General features: G+C 31.1%; 1 protein-coding gene across 3 annotated transcripts in view; it reads right to left on the reverse strand.

The window, feature by feature from the left end:
- Positions 1-1,990: 1,990 nt before the first annotated feature.
- Positions 1,991-25,264, reverse strand: part of LOC127723767 (uncharacterized) — a 285,079-nt gene continuing 261,805 nt past the window's right edge. Inside the window, exons 2-6 of one of the 3 annotated variants that reach the window (XM_052230517.1) lie at positions 9,316-9,397; positions 6,414-6,582; positions 4,998-5,275; positions 3,870-3,912; positions 1,991-2,931 (exon numbers count right to left, since the gene is read on the reverse strand). In XM_052230517.1, the coding sequence (XP_052086477.1) occupies positions 2,156-2,931; positions 3,870-3,912; positions 4,998-5,207 (1,029 nt within the window). In that variant the 5' untranslated portion in view covers positions 5,208-5,275; positions 6,414-6,582; positions 9,316-9,397 and the 3' untranslated portion in view covers positions 1,991-2,155. Of the gene's footprint in view, positions 2,932-3,869; positions 3,913-4,997; positions 5,276-6,413; positions 6,583-9,315; positions 9,398-17,131; positions 17,166-25,264 lie in introns of those variants that run through there. The other 2 variants (XM_052230516.1, XM_052230515.1) reach the window with 2 other exon arrangements.

Genomic DNA, 25,264 nt, shown 5'->3' on the forward strand with positions numbered 1-25,264 from the left:
TTCATCAAATATTGAATTCACTCTGACAGCCTTTTGTTATTACTGCTTTCAATAAGCTCAATCTTTATCAAAGTTCAAACACTTCAAATTATTTATGACATACCATGAGGCGAGGTTGTTGTACCAATAACTAATATGGCTCTCGTTTTCCTTACAAAAAAGGCTGCAGGCAGTATATTTTTATTTCACCTTTCGAAAGAAAATGTGACTTTTTGCCATCACTTAGCGTCCATCACTGGACATTATATGTTAACAAGAAGCGACTCATTTCTAAAACGTTAACTTACGATCAATTTATGTTGTAAGATTTCTGGGTAAAAAGAGACATATTCCAGTGGCAGTCCAAATTTTCCTTACCTTCATTCAGGAGGTCCTCTGTTACGCGACGTTCCTATTTTATTCATTTTTAATATGTTCTCTCTGAACAAGCATGAAATATTTGCAACTGTATGATAGGCAACCAACAATCAATCAATCAATCAATCTTTCTTGCACGAATTTATGTTTTGTCAAAATGTAGACAATTGTAATAATATATATGCCGTATCAGCCGACATAGTTTATGACATAGATGACATATCATGAACATTATATATTGGAAATAGTTGTAACTAAATTAGGTTGTTCTTTGTTCATGTCATACATGAATTTTACTTTCTAGCATTTTTCGACGTTTCATTATGTATATAAAAACGGTCATCAAATGTGTTCGTTTAGTGTATGTTCACTTGTGTTTATATGTCTTTTGATTTAGTTAAGCCATTTCAATTGATATGTTATAGTGTGTCTTTCTATGTTGTGATGTTACACTATTATTTCGGTTACGGGTGACGGTTGGTACTTATTTAAACGTTCAAACCCGCTGCATTTGTTTGTACCTGTCCTAAGGCAGGAACCTGATGTTCAGTAGTTGGTGTTTGTTCATGTGGTTCATAATGTTTCTCGTTTCTCGTTTTTTATTTAGATTAAACCGTTAGTTTTCCCGTTTGAATGGTTTTACACTAGTCATTTTTTGGGGCCCTTTATAGCTTACTGTTCAGTGTAAGCCAACGCTTCCAGTTGGAGACAGTATTTTGACCAATAATGTTTTTTCTTTTACAAATTGTGACTTGGATGGAGAGTTGTCTCTTGGGCACTCATACTGCATCCTCTTATATCTATGTCTGACTTTTTGAATTTGTCATAAAACCTTCTTGTATTCACTACAGAACCGCCAAATGAAAGTTAATCGTAGTTGTCACTACAATAACTCATGTTTCTTGTATCACTGAGAAAATATCGTGTATTGAGACTAACAGTAGAAAATATTTTCAAGAAAACTCAACGACATGTCGAATCCTGGAAAACTGAGACGAAATCTAACCCACAAATGCTGGATGTTTTTTACAAATGTTTTTTGGATACTCTTTTAATATGTACTATTCTCAAATGAATGTATATCTTATCCAGAAATTCTATTTATCTAGGTCGAAGATAAAGGTCATTCTGTTGTGGATGTTTATCAGGCTTTGAAATTTCGATCAAATGTGTTAACTTTGAAAAAGTCCAAGAATACAGTATTCTGATGTCATTTGCAAATATGAAACACATCTAAGTCAGAACTTAAGCATTGATAATACTACTTGTAAAATTTATTGAATCGATAATAGATTTTGTAGAAAAATCTGCAGTTTGTTTCACTTGATGAAAATAAGATTATTTTAATTGATGAACTTTTACCTTGATTTAAGGCATGCTTTCACCAGCTTTTATATTTACGACACATTTAATCAAAAGGTATACGATGTAATGAGCTATTTTAATGCAATGAGGTGTGTAGAAAATTAAATTTCTAAAATTCTCTCCCCCGCTCCACTATAAAGAGTTCCATTACTTTTGTTTAATTGCAACTGGACATCAACCTGGTACTTATATAGTAGATAATGATTCAAAAGGCGACTCAGTAGGCTGGACATATATATCTGCTAACCGTTTAATGAGATTGTTCAAGTTGTTTTTACAATTTATTAATACACATCACACATTTGTTAAATTACATACATATTTATTATTTCGATACTTTTTCTTCAATATTTAAATTACCATTGAATTGGATTATATAAAAACACCACAATATTTTTTTTCAATTCAATGTTATGGTTATCTTACTTGTCTATTAGATAAGCCCATTTTTTGTCAAGTGGCTCTCAGTCACTTCTGCGGCTGACGAACTCTCAAGATAATTGAGAATTATCTTGTCATCTCTTTCTCTTCTTTGTCTCCATGGTCTCTCAGTAACTAACCCAGCGGCATTAAAAAAATAGTCCCAGTTGTCATCTGAGAAGATATCAAGCTTTATATCGTTTTTTAAGAGCTTTTTCAAACCTTGCATATTTTGATTACCGCATGTTCTTAAATGTTTATAAAAGTTTGAAAAGGTGATTTTAAATTTAATTTTTTCTACTTTTTCAATCTCTGTTGTCAGGTTTAAAGCAGAAAATTGCTCCAGAAAAGTGTCAGAGCCTTTATTTCTTGTCTTACTTTGCTCTACTTTTTCATTACTTTGCTTTACTTTTTTATCCATTTTTTCCTTTATCTGACATAATTCCCATGAACATTCTGCACATGGTGAGTAGCTTAAAATGACTTCTACGCTGTGTATAGCTTTATTACTTCCTTCATAGTCATCTGGCTGAATTGTTAGATACTCCTGAATATTCTCTAGGTCTTCTATCATTTTATCTTCTGCATGTTTTCCATTTTCGTTGTCTATCCTTTTCCAGGTGTCCTCTGGAATGTCCCAATACTTGGTGGTTGCATTTGAGCTGTACTTATACAGCAGAATTGTATTATTAGGCCATTTTGAACAATCTCTACCATAAGCATAAGGATTTGCAAAGCATTTATCAAATTCATTTTTTTTTACAAGTTGTTTCGTGCAATTGTTTTCATCTGAAGTAAAAAAACCATGGTTTTCAATTCATATATTTAAAGTATTGAAATTTTTATGTTAACCTGGGGACTAGAAATTATAAGTTGTTTAATTAAAAAATGTCTAGAATATTCTTATTTAAGAAAAACATATATTTATATATTTGTATATGTTATATATTTGTATATGATCTTTGGTCGGGTTGTTGTCTCTGAAACACATTCCCTATTTCTATTCTCAATTTTATTATAATCAGTTTTGCTAATAGATCTTTTGGTAACCTTTTAATATACAAAAATAATATTTCATTTGGTTTAGACTTGTCCAATATTGAAGACAGTAATTTGACCTCTAAGTGTTAAGTCTTTTTAATAACATATTCCAGGGTTTGTATTTCCTGTCATGATTTCCTTGATAAATGGTTACTGCTGAGGAACTATTGCATCACAGGTTCCAAGTTGTAAAGTTGGAGTTGTTGCTTGTAAATTTTTAAGGATGTCATCATGATAATCTAGTTGATTGTTATGAAATATCTGTATAACAGATGACCAGGGACACATTCTATTGGTAGCTAAGTTACAATCCCCTCCTCTTTTCCTCAATTTTACAATAGGACTTTTTACTTCCTTGAGCAACCCGACAGGTCCTAGATATGGAGTAAGAACTGTTTACATGACCAAAGCATGTGTTTCCATCCCTGGTTTTGTTTTACAGAAGTTTGTCTTGTTTAGTCAGGGGCTCCCTCTTTAAAAAAGGGTCCTGAGTCTCATTTATTCAAAATTTACATGATTTTCAAAATTTCCAATGATGGAAGGCAGACCACAGAAAAATTCCCTTCTTGAGTACCCAACCGTTTTAGCTAGCATTCGTCTAATAGCCATATGTTGTGTAGTACTGGTATTGTAAAAATAAAAAACCAATATGTCAACAAGGAAATATAAAATACATATATACTAACCTATCTCAGTCCCTGGTATTTGTAATTTTCCAGATTGAAGTCTCTAAAACATATCAGACATGCAACAATTTAAAAAAGTAATGATCACTTTTCTTGATTTTATACTGGGGTAGAAAAAAAAAGATTGTATGAAGAAAATTGCATAAGAGAATGAACCATCTCTAAACAAAGTACATGTACAACCAAAGACAAAAATCATTGAGCAAACCATGGTTTAGAGAGCCTGATTTGGTACAATAACAAAATGGGTTGGGAGTTTAATCAGTTACAGTTTTACATGAATAAAAAAACTCACCTTGCCTGTCTACAGGATGTGTTGTAAAGAAAACACAATAAAAAACATGTGCAGTCAAGCTATTAACAGGAATACTAACTTTAAACAAGAATTAAAAGACGGCACATAGTTTGAAAAACAGGGTCAAAATGTACTGGCTATAACAGGAAACCAGTTAGTAATAAGTTAGGCACAGCTGTTGGTTGAATACTGCATTTGAGTGATTGTTAAACTTAGTTGTCTGTTGTTCCGTCTATTAGGCATCTAGCTTTAACTTGGAAGACAGGGTAGCTTACTGATGGCACCATACCATCTTAATTAACTGTTGGTGAATTCATTGACTGTTTACCCTTCCTGAGCACCAGTGAATTAACTCCTTGTCCTTTTGTTATAAATGGTTTGTGTCAATGTTGCTTAAATTGCAGTTTTGTGCTATTTTTCTTAATGGCTTTGTTGTCTTTATTGTTAACAGTCGTGTCTATCATATGTTCCATATGTTTTCATGTCAAACTTTCACATTTGGTCGTGATTATGAGTTAAAAAATCCAGTTGTACCAATGGGTCAGGAGTTTAACGGTGTCCTTGGGGAGATGAGAAATATTTTACAAATTTGCTAATGTATTGATGCATGTAATCACCAAAAATGACTAGCCTTAACTGGAATAGCATTACTTGGGTCACCAGTGGAGCAGGAATATTTTCTGTGATCTAGATTATGGAAATTATAAAGTCTGCTATTTACAGATAATTGTATAATTGATGTAGATCTATCAATGTAATCAAAGTTTTGCGGTATAATTGAAACATTGATTATTATAACAAATTTGTTTTATAGAAGTTTAGAAATAGTTTACCTCATATTGTTTACCTAAAATACCAGTAACTTCATCGTACAAATTTTGGTGTCCTCTCCCATATACATATGGAGTACCAGTTTGTGAATGATCAAGAGCTATGCAAAATTCTTCCCCTCTGAATTCGAACATATATTTGTTTCCCTTCTTCTCAACAAATGGATTTCGGCCATAATTTTGATATAATAGGTCTTTATAGTTTTGTTCCATCCTTTTGAAATTGATATCAATTGGTAAACTTTTATCAGTAGTTGGGAAATAGTACTACTGGGTAGGACCTAAAATGATGATGATATGTTGACATTGTTATAAAGAATAACTAGCTATACATTGTCTGAATTCAAATATATTCCAATAAATCATGTAAGAACAATGTTCATTAACATAACAAATGCATCTATCACCATGACCATTACCTGTTGACGTGAGCGGTGAGCCCGGACATTTGAATTATACTTGGTCAATGTTTGATTTTGAAATGTCATACCCTTTTTGTCAAGCCTATGACATAAATACTGCGAAAGTGCACAAAGCCGAAAGGTAAGCTCTCACATTGTCGTCGTCGTAATGGAATCCCATATGCTGTCATACAAGTGAGAGGTTTAGCTAGCTATAAAACCAGGTTTTATTCACAATTTTCTACATAAGGAAATATATGTACCAAGTTAGGAATATGACAGTAATTATCTATTCGTTTGATGTGTTTGAACTTTTGACTTTGCCATTTGAAAAAATACTTTCGATTTTGAATTTTCCTTGGCGTTCAATATTTTTTTTTTTTTTTACTTTTTACATCTTGAATTTATTGAAAGAAGAGTGATATCGATTCCACAGAGTTCCGCCAAAGTTCCCCTTATATTCTTTTGAGCTATATCAGTCATGTGTGCAAATCGGACCTCTATATTTTTTCCTTATCTGCACAGTTATTGCCAATTCTAGACAATTCGGTACATTTTATTTTCTGATTGGTCCTTATGTATAGTCTTCTTTATACTGATATATATATATATAAACAGATTATTACATCCTTACATGATTCTCAGATTTATCAAATAGAGATAATTAAATCAAATTATCTTATATAAAAATCTAATTATATTAATTTTAAGGTTTTAGATCTTTTACCTAAAAACACCACCTATACCATGTATACTGAGGGTAATTACACCATATTAAGTTGCTTCTTGTTTGGCATGTGTTTTTTAAACTTAATTTCCTTAAAATTCCTAAATAAAAACTACATAGGTTTCATGGTAACATACAATAGTTATATAATTATCTTGTTATTGTGGTAACAACAGCCAACACAATCACTGAATTTGTTAAATATTATATTATATATCAAAAAGGGATAAAAAACCAAAGAAATTAATAAAATTGTTCTTTTGATTAGTGGTGAAGTATGAAAAATAATACCTTCTTATTGGGACAAACTCATCAAAAAGATCACATCTGGTCAGATAGTATTACATTCTAAATACATTCTTCAAACTTGCAACATCCTATTTAACTTACATCGGAACGCCTTCTGAATTCACTAGATAAGTAAAACACGAGTTGAAGAAAAATACGGTTTTCTTTTTACCTGTAAAACACATATGTACTGAGGTAACTAAACCTTATTAAAGTGCTTCTTTTATGCCCTGTCTTTAATTTTGACAAAAAATTATTTAAATTTTATTGAAATGAATTTTATTAAAATGAATTTTATTGTAACTTTGGAACACATTTCCTTTTTATATAGGTTATCACGGATTGCTATGGACGTTCTAATATCATGATTATATTAAATAATGGGTTTAACAAAACAAATATACATACAAGTCCAAATTGAAAACAACGTTCAAACCTATGATTGCGTTAGATAAAAACCGCAATTTTTATACGTGTGTATGCAAAACAAATTTCTTGGTAAAGGGATCTAAATACAGCACAAACAACATTTTCCAAAAGACCAAATAAGTGACAAAGTATATTTTAACAAAACGTATTTTACTAGCAGGTCGAAAAACGGATGTTCTTAAACCCTGCTGACTGCCATGGCGATTGCAAAATAAAATGATCACCAGATGTAACAAAATTAATCTTAAATATTAATTTAATATCAAACAGAAAACAATAAACTCGCGGAAAAGATGGTATACCGCAAACAAAAGGTGCAAAAATTAGTACACCATATCCGGATTTCGACAATTAATGTCTCTTTAGTGATGTTAGGAATCGAAACGGAATTCGGAAGGCCATATAATTTACCTCAATTTGGGATAGACTCTTGAATTTTGAAGAGTCGAAATAGGATGAACAGCTCATATAAACCCGAAGGCAAATATAATACAAGCCCAAACGAAAAAGTATAAACAAGTCTAAATTGAAAACAATGTTCAAACCTATGATTGCGTTGGATAAAAATCGCAATTTTTATACGTGTGCATGCAAAACAAATTTCTTGGTAAAGGGGTCTAAATACAGCACAAACAACATTTTCCAAAAGACCAACAAAGTGACAAAGTATATTTTAACAAAACGCATTTGACTAGCAGGTCGAACAACGGATGTTCTTAAACCCTGCTGACTGCCATGGCAATTGCCAAATACAATGATCACCAGATGTAACAAAATGGATCTTAAATATTAATTTAATATCAACAGAAAACAATAAACTTGCGGAAAAGATGGTATACCGCAAACAAAAGGTGCAAAAATTAGTACACCATATCCGGATTTCGACAATTAATGTCTCTTCGGTGATGTTAGGAATCGAAATGGAATTTGGAAGGCCATATGATTTACCTCAATTTAGGATAGACTCTTGAATTTTGAAGAGTCGAAATAGGATGAACGGATTATATAAACCCGAAGGCAAATATAATACAAGCCCAAACGAAAAAATATAAACAAGTATAAATTGATAACAACGTTCAAACCTATGATTGCGTTGGATAAAAACCGCAATTTTTATACGTGTGCATGCAAAACAAATTTCTTGGTAAAGGGGTCTAAATACAGAACAAACAACATTTTCCAAAAGACCAAAAAAGCGAGAAAGTATATTTTAATGTATATATATATATATATATAGTATATGCGTTTACAAGATAGTTAAGAGTGAATATCAGGAAGCATTAAGCATTAGATGGAAAGTAAAATTTTAACTTAAATGTTTCATTTTTTCATAGATAAAGGTAAAAAAAAAAACAAAAAAATAAGATTTGAACCAATTTCATGAACTCGTATGGAAGCAAAACTTATTTCTTTAGTCACAGTGTCAATTTAGCATCTTGAAAATAAGCCAAAACTCGATTTTTTTAAGATAACTGTAGACAAAATACTAGTGAGATAATACTAGATATTGCAAAAACCTAATAATGGACACTTCCCTTAAGCATTTGAACAATTCAAATAAATGATTTATTATTCCTACATTGTTGCTATGGAAACGGGAACATAGGACAGAATTCGAATCGAGGAGATGTAAAAAAAAGACATAATTTCGATATCGTTAAGATATAATCTACATCTATTAGTGGAATACTGCATGGTATTTTCTGTTTATTGCTTGTCTATAGGTTCAATCAAAAACAATGAATTTGGCTGGCAACACAGACATGAAACTGGTAGATGATTTCAAATTTCCCAATTTTTTTGCATTTCCAATATGTTTTTTTTTTGTTTTCACTCAATAAACAATACAAGGCAACCCAATCATGTCAATGAAACGTTATCAAAGCATTTTTATCAATTCATCTACTGCTTTCGTCATAAGTACATATTGAAAGAATAAAAAATAAAAATAAACTTATTATATTGATTGATATGGACCTAAGTATCCAAGGCAATGTCTTGAAAGAGGTAGGGGTCATGGTCATAAAATTGCCTTTGGCAGTAAAATTGGCTCACCTGCTGAATTCGAGTCATATCTGTATTGAAAATGATTGAATTAAGGCTAAACCTTAAAAATACACTAGGCTGCCTCAATAGTTATTGCCTTTGATGCATAATTTCCTACAAAATCTCCTAAAGGCACCCCTCCAAAACTTTAGATGTTAGTGCAAATATTCTTAATAGTTTTGAAACTGAAAATATACAAATGTATGTCACAGCTAGCATTAGATGCATTTTAATTTGCATCCCTAAATGCATCATGCATAGCAATATTCTTCAAAAGCGATTTGTCATGAAACAGAAATGGACCTAAACCTTTCTGTCTAAATATACAAGCTGAAAATACATGTTACGGGGTAATATACATTTGTATGAACCTAAACAATCCTTTATATTTAGTATGAGGTCGATCTGATGAGTTAAGCCTTTCGCTTACGTGTTTGTAATAATGTTGTTATGTAACACCACTGTCCCAGGTAAGAAGAAGGGTTTGGATGCAGCAAATATGTTCAACCTCACTGCAAATATATATATATATAAATATGAAAAAAAAATACATAAATACAAAAAAAAAAAAAAATTGAAAACAAAATTAAAATTGATAACCAATACGGAAACTTGGTTTTAGTTGGTTACAATGCATGTTCACAAATGAATTATACATGATATATACATATATGTTCACAACTGAAATACATCACATAAATATTGATATATAAAACTACACATACCAAATCAATATGATTCCAATATACCCTGTATTGGATTGGACATTTATAATTTTTAAAATGTACGGTTATTATGTTATTTTGTAGAATGCCACGAAAGAAGTCTGGCGTTAGGCCAGCTTAAAGAAGGAAACTGATAAATTACAACATTGAGCCAACAAATGTAAATGTTGATATTATGACAGATGCTATGAACGGCAAAAATAATGGAAAATTTGAAAGACAATGGTATTCTACCCCAAACCATAACACAACCTCCCAGAAGGGAAACAGTTGAACCATTTAATCAAGAAATTCAATGTGACAATAATGTCTCAGCAGCAAATGATAATTTTGAACACATAAGTACAGTTGGTTCTACTAGAAATATTAATGCTAATGACAGTATCGAAAGTCAAAATGGAATAAGAATTCCTGCAGAACAAAATACATCACATTCACACAAGTCAATTATGGTGCAGCAACATATATATTACTAGGTACACCATTATATTCAAAGATAAATGTAAAACTACAGGACAGAATCATCAGTAAAGACTTTGTAGAAATGTCAGATATTTTAGTTCATCACCATTCTTCTGAAGTTGATCTTCATCTTGCTGTCCAAAATAAAAGGCTGGGCTTGTCATCCGGCAAAAAAAGAAAGTATATTACCATCCAAAACAAGACTGATGCATTTGCAATTTTTTCATCAGTTCTAAGGAAAGCCAATCCAAAACACCCCACTCTAACAGAGGATTTGGCAATTTATGGAGATTTGATACGTCAAATTCAGAAGGATGGTGGGGATTGGTACTTTTATGACATTAATTTTAGACAGGCATTGCAAAATGATCATGCACTATGTTGGAATCATGTTGACCAAATCCTTCATACAAGGGCACTTAACAGAACACTAAATAAACAAAATACTACACATGGGTTAAATGGTCAGAAGAGAACACAAAACAACAATAACATGGCACGCAGCTCTCACAATGATAAACCCTTTCAGAACAACGCCCCCCGTAAGACATGCCACAGATATAATGAGGGGCGTGCATGTGATGGATACTGTGGATATCTGCACCTCTGGTATATATGCTACAGAGGACATCCGATGTCCCAATGTAGCAAAACAAATCAAAACAAACAAGAACTCAGACCTTTCAATAAAGAACCCAACACAAGTGTACAATCCCAACGGTCAACAATTGGAGCCAAACAAAAATCTTAAGTTGCCTACACCTATTAAAACTGATCGTCCGGAATTTCATCCGAAAGGTTACGATCCTATTGAATTGTAATTATCTGTTGAACGGCTTCAGATATGGCTTTCATTTGGAACATGAAGGACCGAGGTCTCTGTATACTTGTGATAACCTCAAATCAGCTATCCTCACGTATATTCCGTAAAATATCTTCTTCATTGAATAATGACATAATTGTATAAGAACCGTTGCATATCATATTTTAACAATAGAATTATCAAAAAGTGTAAGCTGCTACTAGAGCCTTTTACGTATACAACTAGACCAAAATCTGAAGCATAATCAATTCCCTAGTACATTCGTTATAATATTGAGTTAGAGAATTTTTATGAATGATTATTCTCATTAGCCCATTATTCTCTATACTGTATTTTGGTTTTTCTATTTTTCTCTATTCTTTTGTTTTACTCTTTATTCTGTATTTTTGCCTGTTATTTTCTATTGTGATTTATCACCCAATACCCCATAAGTCTTTTTTATTGAAATGATTTTACTGAATATGTTGGCCCGAGATCATTATTAACTTCAACCTCTGATGCACAAGTTTTTTTAATACTCTTTAAAAGTTCTAATAATAACGGTCAAAATAGAAAATGTGTTTTAATGTACAATGCTAAATTTAAATAGTAAATTTTGTCGTCTGCCAATAATCCTACTACATAGTTATACTATTTATTAGAACATTAAATCGACTGAGATTTCGACATGAACACTTAGAATACAAAGAGAATATAAAAAGTGCATGTTCCGTGTCGAAGATTTTTTTATGTATTGGTTAAACTTCTTTTAAATGTTTTCATTCATGATTACATAAACAAAGATCTCCCAGTGTTTTAAAGGTTAATTATTTTCACAATTATTACGCTTTTTTTTTATATGTATTAACAATGTTATATATATTCCAGAATGACAAATATACAATATCTATGTTTTTCTTTCTTGATAACAATAATGTTATTCCCGAATGACAACGTTATCTTTTTTTTCTTCTAATTTTATTATAAAATTCCAACTAAAAGTAGTGGAAGAAATATGAGCAATTCAAAATAGTAAGATATTGAGTTGCCATCTCAATTACTCATTTTTGCAATTAGCAGTTTTTTATTATTTCATTGCGTACATTCATTTGTATGAAACTTATGTTATTTTGTAATAAATGTCAGAAAACATAACAGTTTAAGGTCATATTAACATTTTCAGAGAACAGTTTGTATTTAAAATCAGACTAAGTTTTTGTCCTTATATATTGAAAATATTTAGTTCAAACATATTTTATTGTCAAAATTATACATGACAATAGGATCGGACACATGTTGTACAACTTAGAATTGTCGTCTCGATTACACAAATGTTTACTATTGACACACAATACATTGTTTGTTTATATTATATATAAAAACAAACAAGGAAAACAATGACATGAATCTTACGTTTATATGGTCGTACTGTCCACATCAGTAAAACAAATTCATTCAGTTAGTGAGTTGGGTTGTGGACATTTCAGCTAATCGATAGGACATTGAGAGAAAAATATCAGATGTTTTTATGCCAAAGTATATACCATTTTTGTTTTAGGTTATTAACCCGTTTTTGCGAAAATTAATATTATCAATGTCCATTTTAGCGAAAGAAATTTCATTCATTTTTACTTATTGATTACAAATGATAGCAAAATGTCGTAATTATTATTGACTTTAATGTCAAAATAGCATAATATAAAAGTGTCATACTTCATTGAAAAGACAGTTGGAAAAGTATGGATATCTTGTACAATGTAATGAAATTATTTATCTATAATTCATTTCAATCCGCCCACTAAAGAATGCATATGAACATTACATTAAATGTCGCATACATGGTGTTTTTGTTAATATGTTTATACAATTTCTTTGCATTCAATACTATATGTCGTTCCAAAAGAAATAAATGTAACGTATTTCTTAAAATAATATTTTTAATTTAATATTTAAATAAACAATAAAAGAGGGTGTAGGTGCTATAATTGCTAAATCAATAGACTTCGAAAATATTTTGATAAAATTTTACACAAATGTTTGCAATGATGTGGATTAGACAGCTCTAGATATAAAGGTGGTCATAGTTTCAGGATAGGAGCAGCTACATATGCAGCTGAACGAGGCATGTCTGATTCACAAATTCGCACTATGGGCCGTTGGAATTCCAATGCTTTCCAAAAGTACATAAGACCCCATACTAATTGACAGAATGTTATTGACACTTACTTGGGCTGGTATCAATGCTTATATCCTTTTAACATACTACTACATGTTTGGACACATTTATAAACATTGCTGTATGGGAACCAAATTAACAGACATTTTTCAATTGAAGGCATTTTGGAAAGTATTAATAAATATAATTAGATGAATGCTGAGTTTCTTATTATGTAAAACTTAACTGCTTGGGCCGTTAAGTAATTTTAAGTTTAAACATTTGTATGCTACACATCTTTTTGTTTTAGGTTTTAAACTAAAGTGACAATAGTTTTTAGTTTTTTATGCATAGTTTACTTTAATTTGTTGTTACATCTTAATTTTTCTTATTTATGGAAGAATAGTTTTCACTTTTTGTATGAATGATATATGCCTCAACATAACATAAATTTTCAGTACTACTTGCTTGGGCCTGCAGTTCTGTTTTTATTGGTTGCCAATATCTTGGCCTAGGTTGGGTAGGATAGATGTTATTGCATGTCATCTTTCCTAGTGGCATATGTGACCCGAATCTAGGCCAAGAGTTTCTGTTACATAATCGTATGTGACAATTTTATTGTTATGTAATTTACTTATGTTAATTAAGAACATTTTTCACTTATCTTTTATATGTTGTACATAGTGTAAAGTTATGTAATACTTTATGTAATACTTTATGTTTTGACAATTTTACTTTGATAAGTAAAAATTCACAATATCATATTCTGTGTTTGTTATACTTTACTTATATAACTTAATTCTTTATATCTCAAAGAGATGGTTTAGTTTAGCATGTGTTGTGAATTGAAGGAGGAGGGCATAAATAATACGTTATGGTCGTCCAGGTTCACACTAGTTCAACTTAATTAACAGAGATGTGCTTCCGACAAAAACTAACCCAACAAATTATGATAAAGTACGACTAAAATCGACACTTCTGGTGAAGTTCATGCAATTCCCCTAGTTTTAGTTTTCCCCTTGATTGTTGTCTTCTTATTGATTCATTTTTAAATTTAAAGATCGGTTAACCACTTCTGCATCTAACTTGGAGGTGAGCATCCCTTGTTGGTCGACCGATACAACGCGTTCTGTACCAAATCACTTGTGACATGTCTTAATATCTTCGTTCGTTTGATACCAGAATAGTGATCAAATCTGTAAACAAACTCATCATAGATACCAGGCTTAAAATAGTGTATACCATATGCGCGTTTCTTCTACAAAAGACTCATTAGTGACGCTTGAATAAAAAAAATGTTAAAAGGCTCAATAAAGTACGAAGTTATATAGCGTTGAGGACCGAAAATTCCGAAAGGTTTAGCCAAATACAGTTAATGTAATCAATTAGAGTTTGATATTCCTGGTTGTAACATTTTGTCAGAAAGTGGATTTGCATGGGGGTAATGAGTGCATTGCACAATACAGTGAGTTTGTCGACGTTCTCCAATATCACACATTTTTATTTTCATGCGATTTCCTCAATTCTTGCTTTCAATCCCAAATTTTATCTACTGAATTGTTTGATGATATTTGAACATCGGCAAACTACTGTCCTCATTTTAAGCAATACTTGTAAATTGTTCAAAATAATACATTTGAAATATCTCGGAAACGTCAATTGTCATCAAATCATACATCAGAATAACTACAACTTTCTTTTATAAAAATTAATCGCATAGAGCTAATTATTGTTTTTATAAGTAATTGGAATATACAAACGGTTCTGAGTATAAATGTTCTATGTATAAATTACTTCATAATTCAATATAAATTAATAGTGAACAATGACGTTTCTAATACAATGTAATATAGGACCCGTCATGCCATTTCCAGGCTTATGGAGGTGAACAGTCATTGCGAGAAAAAATTCGTTTAACTATGAATGTAAAGCCAATTTTGTATGGGGACATACACGTTTATTTCTGTAATAAATTTATATGGATGCTTTGTAGCATTAACTGTGAAATTTATGTAATAGAGAGCTTCTTTGGTAATCTGGATAGCTAATCAAAAACGTCTGTATGAAGATGTGACAATCTATTTAGTTAACCCTTTACCATGTCTGTAGCAAAAACATGACATTTTAGTATCAATGTTTGTCTTCCACATTTTTCCTTCCTGTACATTACAGTATCTTACAGATATTGTGTATGCAAACATTCTTTTGATTAATACAACCACAACATGTATTCAATGCGAAATGTATGTGTAACATAAGAACAGCTAATACTAATAACAAGACTACAGTTATACACATCCCATATAGTCTTACGGTTTTAAGTTCTACCAGCAATGTAATTTTTTAAGATTAACGAAAACTCTAAATAACTGTGTTTATTTTTTCTATAGTATTGAGATACCTACTCAATTGTGTCTGCATACTTTTGACCTTAGGACTTGTAGGTTAAGGTCTTTCGAATTATTTTGAAGTTAAAAATGTCTTTAAAGATGGGTAGGTAAATTGGGTCATCAACTTTTGTATTCTTTTTTTTATATACAATTTTTTATATTCTGTATATTTAAGCACCAATTATTCTCTCTTATTCATTTGTTTGCCAATTTTTTTTTTTTAATTGATTTTTACTTATATAACATTTTCTCTATTCTGTAGCATATACAGATCCTAAGCAAATTATAAGGACTGGAACATTGATCAATAGCGTCATTATATAAGTCCCATTAGTCCCTGTTTGAAGACATAAACAATCAAATATAACATACAATATGTATCTTTTGTAGAAAAAACGCTTTTTTGTTTTAATATGTATTGTTATATTTTTATTGTATACTTATAAAAACTGACAAAACAAATAAATAAAAGTACACATGTTTTTTGTTTATGTATTTAACCCTATGCTGTAACTACCTTAGTCTATCATGTTAAGCTGCTACCCAAGAAAGGTCGGTTTTCTTATGCAAAAGTGACTAAAGCCCTCAAAATCCGAAATTTAACCCTGTTGTCAGTGAACCTGTTTGTATTGTTCTTTTGCAGAAAGGAGGAAAAACAAAATCATAACAGAGCATATTGTTACATGACAAATCAGCATTTACATTTAGATAATGTACAGTGCATACGAAGCTTAAATTGAACGTGGTTTCAATTTTGGTAGAGAAAATCAAGACTCTAGTTTTCTCCAATTTTTCCAAAATGGCGACAAAATATAGCAGCAGGCTATTTTTCTGGCTCCATCTTTTTTTGAACTAGAGCAGCCCATGCTATGAAAATCAGTTGAAAAGAGCATAACTCATCAGATCGATACAAGGCAGAAAAAAAGTAACAAAAACACAGACCGGACGTGGCAGAGTATTTATACATGTAGAAATATATGTATATAACTCTGGAAACTGACTGAAAGACTGAAGATGACTGAATAGTTCATTGTTTAATTTTTTTAAAATTATGTTAAGATCAAAAACTATTTACATTAATTGTAAGTATATACAAAATGAGGCGGAATGTACCAAAGATAAATTTGAAACTCAAAGCCGAAAAAAAATAACACCATCGATGATATTATACGACACGACAAAAAGACAAATAATTGTTCACAATGCACTACATGAAAAGCTAAAACTAAATACGGGAACTCTTCCAAAAGCTAGAGTGATGTCCAGTGCTCTGGAGGAATTGCATATCTTTTCGATCATGTGGCATCCGTCGCGTTCCTCATAGTCAATCCGAATTCGTTGATAAATCTTATTTCGTGATGTCAAAATCGGGAAAAGAGAAATAAATCGTGGTTACGATAAATGGAACAAATTCGTGGTCATCTATGAGGCACATATCACATAAGGGCTAACCAATTCTAACTCGTAATGGCGTCCGTAAACTTGATTTGAACTTATCAACGTCGAACCCTTTGTTTAATAAATTATATCGAAAGTAAAGATCGAATGTAAATATGAATTGTATAACAAAAAGAGCTTCATTATATCTATGAACAAAAGTGACAAAATATAATAGCTAAATAAACTTTTCAAATTGCAGGAGGACTTTGGAACCTAAGTTTCTTAATAAATGTCTTACATGTCAATATGTGAGTCTATTAAAAAGAACTTACCGTTACAATGGCACACCAACTATTTAATGCATTTAATAGAAAGGAATATTGAACGCTTTAAAAGACAAATTTGAAAGTCCCAAGTTTCGGTCATAAATATTTACTTAGTTACTCTGTGACGTATTATGAAGGTAAATGTTTTTTTTAGTAGCTAGTTGCTATCAACAAATCTATTGTAAAAAAGTATATCAAAGTACTGTGTCATTGAACTCACACACTCTAACATGCAATATCTATTTGATCGTAAATGTGTATTTATGCAGTTGTTCTTTTCGAATTATACATGAACATTATTTTTGTATTTAAAATTGTAAATAGGTAAATCAGTTTGCATAATAGGTATTACTTTTTTTAAATAATCAAAAAGTAATACTTACGAATTAGTGATGGTATTTTTTTATATCCAACAATTTTGTTCATTCATAAGGGTTACCCTTTAGTAAAAAGTCAGTGCATATGGACTTTGATTTTTAAAATATGCATTGACAATTATACCATAATACGAAAACGTCTAATTACACTGTGCTTTTTTAGAAAAAAAAAATGCACACGTGGGAATGACAATACATGCAAAAAATGCAGAACTATTTCATCAATATATGCGTTAATATCATATGACTAAGAACTCAGACACAACCTTCTCAAAGACAAAAAAACTAAATATCTTTCGAAGTTCTTTAATTTTGATTTCAAATATATTAATGATGACTGCGTGCATCTTATATATCTTATTGAACTTAAGATAGAGGATACTTCCGAAACTAGAAGGTCTGCTTCGCATCTTGGTCTTTTCCTCGACTTTGACAACAATGGACGACTTCAAACAAAAAATCTTAACGGAAGTGATAATTTTGAATTCCTGTTTTTCAGCTTAAAGATAAACTCTGTCCCATCATATGCTTACACATTTTCCCACTATGTGGACTTCATCAAAAGAACAACTAAAATCGATACTATATAATGTTTGCGAGTACAATCACAAATCATTTGACTGATACAATATGTCCGTAACTAAAATCATAAGCGAGACGTGTTCGCAGTTTTACCATTTAGAATACCAAAGTAATCTTCTTGTTCCTTTTCCTGATTGAGGTATTTTAACTGAATTCCTTTTCGCAAGGCGGATTGTGCATGCATTGCAGGAGACGCTCGTTATTTCGATGGACCAGATTCCATGCGTGTTTGTTTATTCTAAGTAACCTTGATTTGTCTTCTAAATTGATTGATTAGATTTCAACATCGGTTAACTACTTTTGCCTGTATTTACCAGATATGCCATCAATGTGTTTTGCATCACTTTTCTATGTTTATTTTTATTCTCTTCGTAGTCGGGTGCTTATTGTAAACGAAATAGCTTACACATCACAAAAAAAGGTTTGCAATTTTTTTTCATCTGAGGGCTTTTATGTATCAACCTTCTTCAGAACAATTTTTCGAACCAATAAAACATGAGGACAATGGACTCATCAGATCGATACAAGGCAGAAAAAAAGTAACAAAAACACAGACCGGACGTGGCATGTATTTATACATGTAGAAATATATGTATATAACTCTGGAAACTGACTGAAAGACTGAAGATGACTGAATAGTTCATTGTTTAATTTTTTTTTAATTATGTTAAGATCAAAAACTATTTACATTAATTGTAAGTATATACAAAATGAGGCGGAATGTACCAAAGATAAATTTGAAACTCAAAGCCGAAAAAAAAAATAACACCATCGATGATATTATACGACACGACAAAAAGACAAATAATTGTTCACAATGCACTACATGAAAAGCTAAAACTAAATACGGGAACTCTTCCAAAAGCTAGAGTGATGTCCAGTGCTCTGGAGGAATTGCATATCTTTTCGACCATGTGGCATCCGTCGCGTTCCTCATAGTCAATCCGAATTCGTTGATAAATCTTTTTTCGTGATGTCAAAATCGGGAAAAGAGAAAAAAATTGTGGTTTCGATAAATGGAACAAATTCGTGGTCATCTATGAGGCACATATCACATAAGGGCTAACCAATTCTAACTCGTAATGGCGTCCGTAAACATACATGTGCTCATGCATGTCATATGACTAAGAATTCATACACAACCTTCTCAAAGACAAAAAAACTAAATATCTTTCGAAGTTCTTTAATTTTGAGATTTCAAATATATTAATGATGACTGCGTGCATCTTATATATCTTATTGAACTTAAGATAGAGGATACTTCCGAAACTAGAAGGTCTGCTTCGCATCTTGGTCTTTTCCTCGACTTTGACAACAATGGACGACTTCAAACAAAAAATCTTAACGAAAGTGATAATTTTTAATTCCTGTTTTTCAGCCTAAAGATAAACTCTGTCCCATCATATGCTTACACATTTTCCCACTATGTGGACTTCATCAAAAGAACAACTAAAATCGATACTATATAAAGTTTACGAGTACAATCACAAATCATTTGACTGATACAATATGTCCGTAACTAAAATCATAAGCGAGACGTGTTCGCAGTTTTACCATTTAGAATACCAAAGTAATCTTCTTGTTCCTTTTCCTGATTGAGGTATTTTAACTGAATTCCTTTTCGCAAGGCGGATTGTGCATGCATTGCAGGAGACGCTCGTTATTTCGATGGACCCGATTCCATGCGTGTTTGTTTATTCTAAGTAACCTTGATTTGTCTTCTAAATTGATTGATTAGATTTCAACATCGGTTAACTACTTTTGCCTGTATTTACCAGATATGCCATCAATGTGTTTTGCATCATTTTTCTATGTTTATTTTTATTCTCTTCGTAGTCGGGTGCTTATTGAAAACGAAAACGTTTACACATCACAAAAAAGGTTTGCAATTTGTTTTCATCCGAGGGCTTTTATGTATCAACCTTCTACAGAACAATTTTTCGAACCAATAAAACATGAGGACAATGAACGTTTTAATACCTGGATCTGTAAAAAGCCATATAACCGAAAACAGACTATAATGCATGAGGCAGTTGCAACGGAACATTTTTGATATCTTCTAAACTCATCAACCGATATATGTATACTATTCAAAAACCTTAACAGTTTCCCTGACCTTATCCTAACCTAGGGGAGTCAACACGCAGCAGTATCAATCCATTGCAAAGGAAAACACTTTATAAATTACAAGCGTTTAACGTTCGTGTTAGGACTAACTTCATGAAGAGGGCTCAAAGCAAACATTTAACCAAAAGTTTAAGAAGCTTTATGAGACAAAGGGATTGAATAGCATTTTAAACTTCATTTTAGAATAACGAAGATGCCGGAGCTTTAATCTTAGTTTTTGTTATCAAAAGGGAATTTTAGAAACTATGTGATAAATCTTGTCAATACCATAAAACTAACTGATTTTTTTGTTAAGTCATTTGTTTGTGTACCTATAATGTTTGTTTACACTATATTGACATGTCTCCCAATTAATTTCACGTCAACTAATTATGTCTGTTTTGAATGATAACAACATTTTATTAAAATAACGGAACTACAAACAACAGTCATATACGTAGTAGGATTAGGCTAGCTATTAAAACTAGGTTCAACCTTGCATTTTCTTCGTAAAATGCCTGTACTTAGTCAAGAATATGGTAGTTGTTTTCTAGTCGTTCTGTTGGTTGAATCATACGCTACTGTTTTGTTGTGTCAGGATTTTGACTTCCCAGATTTGAATGAACGTTTGAAATCGGTAGTTTTGTTAATTAATGTTTCATTCATGATATTTAGAGGAGAACTCCCAATAACTGAATATTAATATGGCGGACGTAAATACCTATAGAATCAGTCAGATACGTCAAATAAGCTATATGAGAGTTACCTTGACAATAGTCATCGATCGATCAGTCAATTAATTATATGCACGGATCGGACGGATACATATATAATTAAGATTCTTATTTGAAACGAACTCAGCAATATTTACATGCAATAAATGCGGACCTTAACGAAGACAACTTTAACCGATAACTTGTATTCAACTTGGTTGCAAAAACATATAAAAAAACATGTAAATTAATTTTAATGCATTATTTTTTTTTTTTCGTTTTTGATTCTTTTATTTTCTGCTAAATGTATTACATAATTGCAGAATAATCGCCATTGGATTTTAGTACTTTTTTGTACACAAAGATTGGTTGTTTTTCATAGAAATATGATGAATAGCAAAGAAAAGATACTAAAATTTTATTCACATTGTTTACAAATGCCTATATTTCTTCTTTTTATCCAAACTATTGCATCGATTTTTGCAATCAGTTTTTTTCAAATGACTCTGGGTAAGTTAATTTTATAAAATTTGAAGAATATAAGGATAAAGATACTTAAACTTATATTTGCGTTGAATAAGAATGCTATCATTTCGTTATTTTAACAGAAATATGAACGGCCATTGGATTTTAGTACTTTTTGTACATTAGGATGTTCATAGAATATGATAAATATCAGAAAAAAGATACTACAACGGTGTTCGGATTGTTTAAAAACGCCAATACTTCGGTCATTTTGAATTACACTGGATGAGTTATTTTTGTTTTAACAAAATGTGAATTATATAAGGATAAAGATGTATACACTTTTGTTTGTGTTGAATAGGAATGCAATTATTTCTCTATTATAATGGAAACCATGAATGCCCATTGGAAATGTGTACTATTTTCACATCAGAATGGGTTGTTTTTCATATTATGATGAATATCAGAGAAAATTTACTAAAATGATGTTCGCATTGTTTAAAAATGCCGATATTTCTTCTTTTCACCAAAAAAATGCACTATTGTTTGTAATCAGTTATTTCAAATGCCTCTGGATAGGTTATTTTTTTTTTTATAAAATTTGAAGAAAATGCGGATTAAGATAATTAAAAATTTGTTTATGTTGAATAAGAATGCAATCATTTCTTTATTTTAATGGAAATTATGCACCGCCAGTGGAATTAAGTTCTTTTTGTACATCAGGATGGGTTGTTTTTCATAAAATATAATAAATATCAGTTTTATTTGTAATAAAATTTGAAGAATATAATATTGTAGATACTTAACATTATGTTTGTCTTGAATAAGAATGCAATTATTTCTTGATTTTGATAGAAATCATAAACTGTCATTGGGTTTATGTACTTTTTGTACATCAAGATGGGTTGTTTGTCATAAGAAACAATATATGATGAATATCAGAGAGAAGATAGTTTCATGTTGTTCGCGTTATCCAATTGTTTGATTAGGATTATCCGCACTCATTGGATTTTAAAAAATATGTTTACAATTTAACGACAATCACAATTCTTTTCAATTTTATTTTTATATGCGCGAGCAGGTTAATGCACTTGAAAAAATAATAGGCATTGATTTTCGGTGATTGCATCGAAATCTAAATCTGACGTCATTTTCTAAACTATGCGACATGCGATTGGCTAGAAAGTTTCGTCGACGTCAAGTTTGAGCTTGTCACGAATAGCTGATCGGGCACTTGTTATGGTAGAAGTTAGTGTCAACTGTTTAACAAAAACACGTTAATATAGAAGGATGTTGCTTATATTTTGAGGTAAGTTTGTTTTAAATCATTTTAGCCTTTTACTACCGAGGTTCGTCGATATTCATTTCATTGATGATTGAGTCTCGGTTAAGAAGGAATGTAGATAAAGCTGCATAGTTTGCCTAAAAAGGTGGCTAATTTGTTTCACGTACCGCTGTCAACATGACTATGGCAGTGCGTATAGTCTAGACAAACTTCCTTTGGATAATTTATGCAGACAACACTATTTCACTTGCTTATAAACAATCCTATCTTCATTGACCATTGACTATGTTAATTTATGTCGACATTTTGCAGACTGATCTGCCATGCACAGACACGGGTCGAATATTTTTAATTGCGGGCCCATGATCAGCAATGCAACGTATTAGGAGTGGAATTTTTCATAAGAGCGAGCACTATGTCCGCTCCACCCCAACCCCTTTAAATCGTCTCTTATGCTTGTCATGGGTCTTATTTTAAGTTGAAGGAAAATACGTTGCCTATTAAGATCTATTAAGTATATTTTGAGCATGAATCTTCGGATTGCTCTGATTCCACAAGCAAATTTATTTCCGTACTAAATGTTTATTCCAATGTATAACATATCACAAAACAAAACAAGAATGTGTCCAAAGTACACGGATGCCCCACTCGCACTATCATTTTCTATGTTCAGTGGACCATGAAATTGGGGTCAAAACTCTAATTTGGCATTAAAATAAGAAAGATCATATCATAGGAAACATGTGTACTACGTTTCAAGTTGATTGAACTTCAACTTCATCAAAAACTACCTTGACCAAAAACTTTAACCTGAAGCGGGACAGACGGATAAACGGACGGATGGACGAACGGACGCACAGACAAAAAAACATAATGCCCCTCTGCTATCGTAGGTGGGGCATAAAAAGGAAAACATTTTAAGATATATGCATACATGGCACTGTGCTGTGCATGGCTGCAATTATACCAATGGCTTGCCTGGATTTAATTAATGCTTAGACAGGCACATGAGAAGTTAAAATATGTTAGATCTATTATCATGGTGATAATTAAAAAACCAATTTGTCATTGATGGTTTTAAATCTGATTGTCAGCATACTATTATTTTTAAGTATCCTTTTTTTGTGTACATTTCATATTTTTCTTTATTCAGTTATTCTGTTTATAGTCATTAGATTAATGTTTATCTGTTATATTGACTAACTATAAAAATTTGTACCTTGATTCTATGTTGTTTTTTTTGTGTGTAGATCTTTGCACCTTTTTACAAGCATCACTTAAAACAATTAACATAAATCATATTTTTATTTATTTACAATCTGGTGTGTATAAAATTGAGAGTGAAACCTTTCAGTAAGTATTGTAACTTTATTTGCAGATCGATTTACACCATGTTTAAGACATGTAGTTTTTATAAAATCAAACAAGAGGTCTACACACTGTAAGCATTAATATTTTATTGAATGAGTCTTGATGGGGGCCTTTTATTTCATTTCTTTATTCTTTTTTATACAATTTTCTCTATTCTTTATCTATTTTGCCCATTATTCTCTAATCTGTATTTTTTAAACCCAATTATGTTTTTTTCTATTTGTCCTTTTTTTTTTATTCTTCAATTTTAAGCCCTTTATGCTGCACTTTTTGTCCTTTAATTCTTATTATCTATTATGTAAACACAATTTAGACCCTCATGTGTTAGGTGTATATATCTTTTCTGATGTATTGATGACATTCAGTCAATATTCATAAAGTCATAGTTGATAATAAAAAATTGGCAAAGCATTGTAATGGGTAAATATCAGTTAAAGAGATCTGTATTTAAACTTTTACTGTAGTTTTACAGAAAACTAACAAATTAAAAGTTCATTTTAAATCAATGCAGAACTTTTTTTTCTAGTTTACTTAAATTCCATGATGATTTAGGAACACACAATTCAAACTGAAGTTTTCTATTTGTATCATAACATGAATACCAATAACTTTTAAATTGCCACTAACTGTTTTTTTGTTGTTTTTTTCAGTATTAAGATGACTTGGAAGCAATGGTGTTATTATAGTATTTACAATCTGGAATTAAAAAAAGGAATCAGAAAAAAAGACTAAGCACTTGTTTCATTTGAAGATCAACACACACAAGGAAATTGTCAGACTATGTATAACCATATATTGGAATAATTTAAGATCTATGCATGAAAAGAAAAGAAATGAACGTTTTAAAGATAAAAGTGTGAGAACATATATAACAAAACTATAACAGTGGTGAATATGAAATAGTCCATGTCATGTCACATGTGAATTTTGGAAGGAAGCACTTTTCGGTATGACAAAAAAATGAAGAATAACATGTTCAAACTGACTCTGGAACATTGAAGAAAAAGAATGAATGTATTAAATCAGAGAAAAGGAATAATTTTGAATCTACACACAAATAGTGTAATGAGTGAAAATTATAATGCAAACATCATATTTTGATAGGCTGGTTACTGCATGTGCTTTCATTTTTATAAGATTGTTCTTGGTATATTACATGTGAATTTAAAGAAAAACTATGGAATACATTTTCCAGAAGAACAATAACATGAGAAAGTCAACAGGATAATATTTTTCTATA

This window comes from Mytilus californianus, unplaced genomic scaffold (assembly GCF_021869535.1).
Source record: "Mytilus californianus isolate M0D057914Y unplaced genomic scaffold, xbMytCali1.0.p SCAF_13, whole genome shotgun sequence".
Taxonomy (NCBI): domain Eukaryota; kingdom Metazoa; phylum Mollusca; class Bivalvia; order Mytilida; family Mytilidae; genus Mytilus; species Mytilus californianus.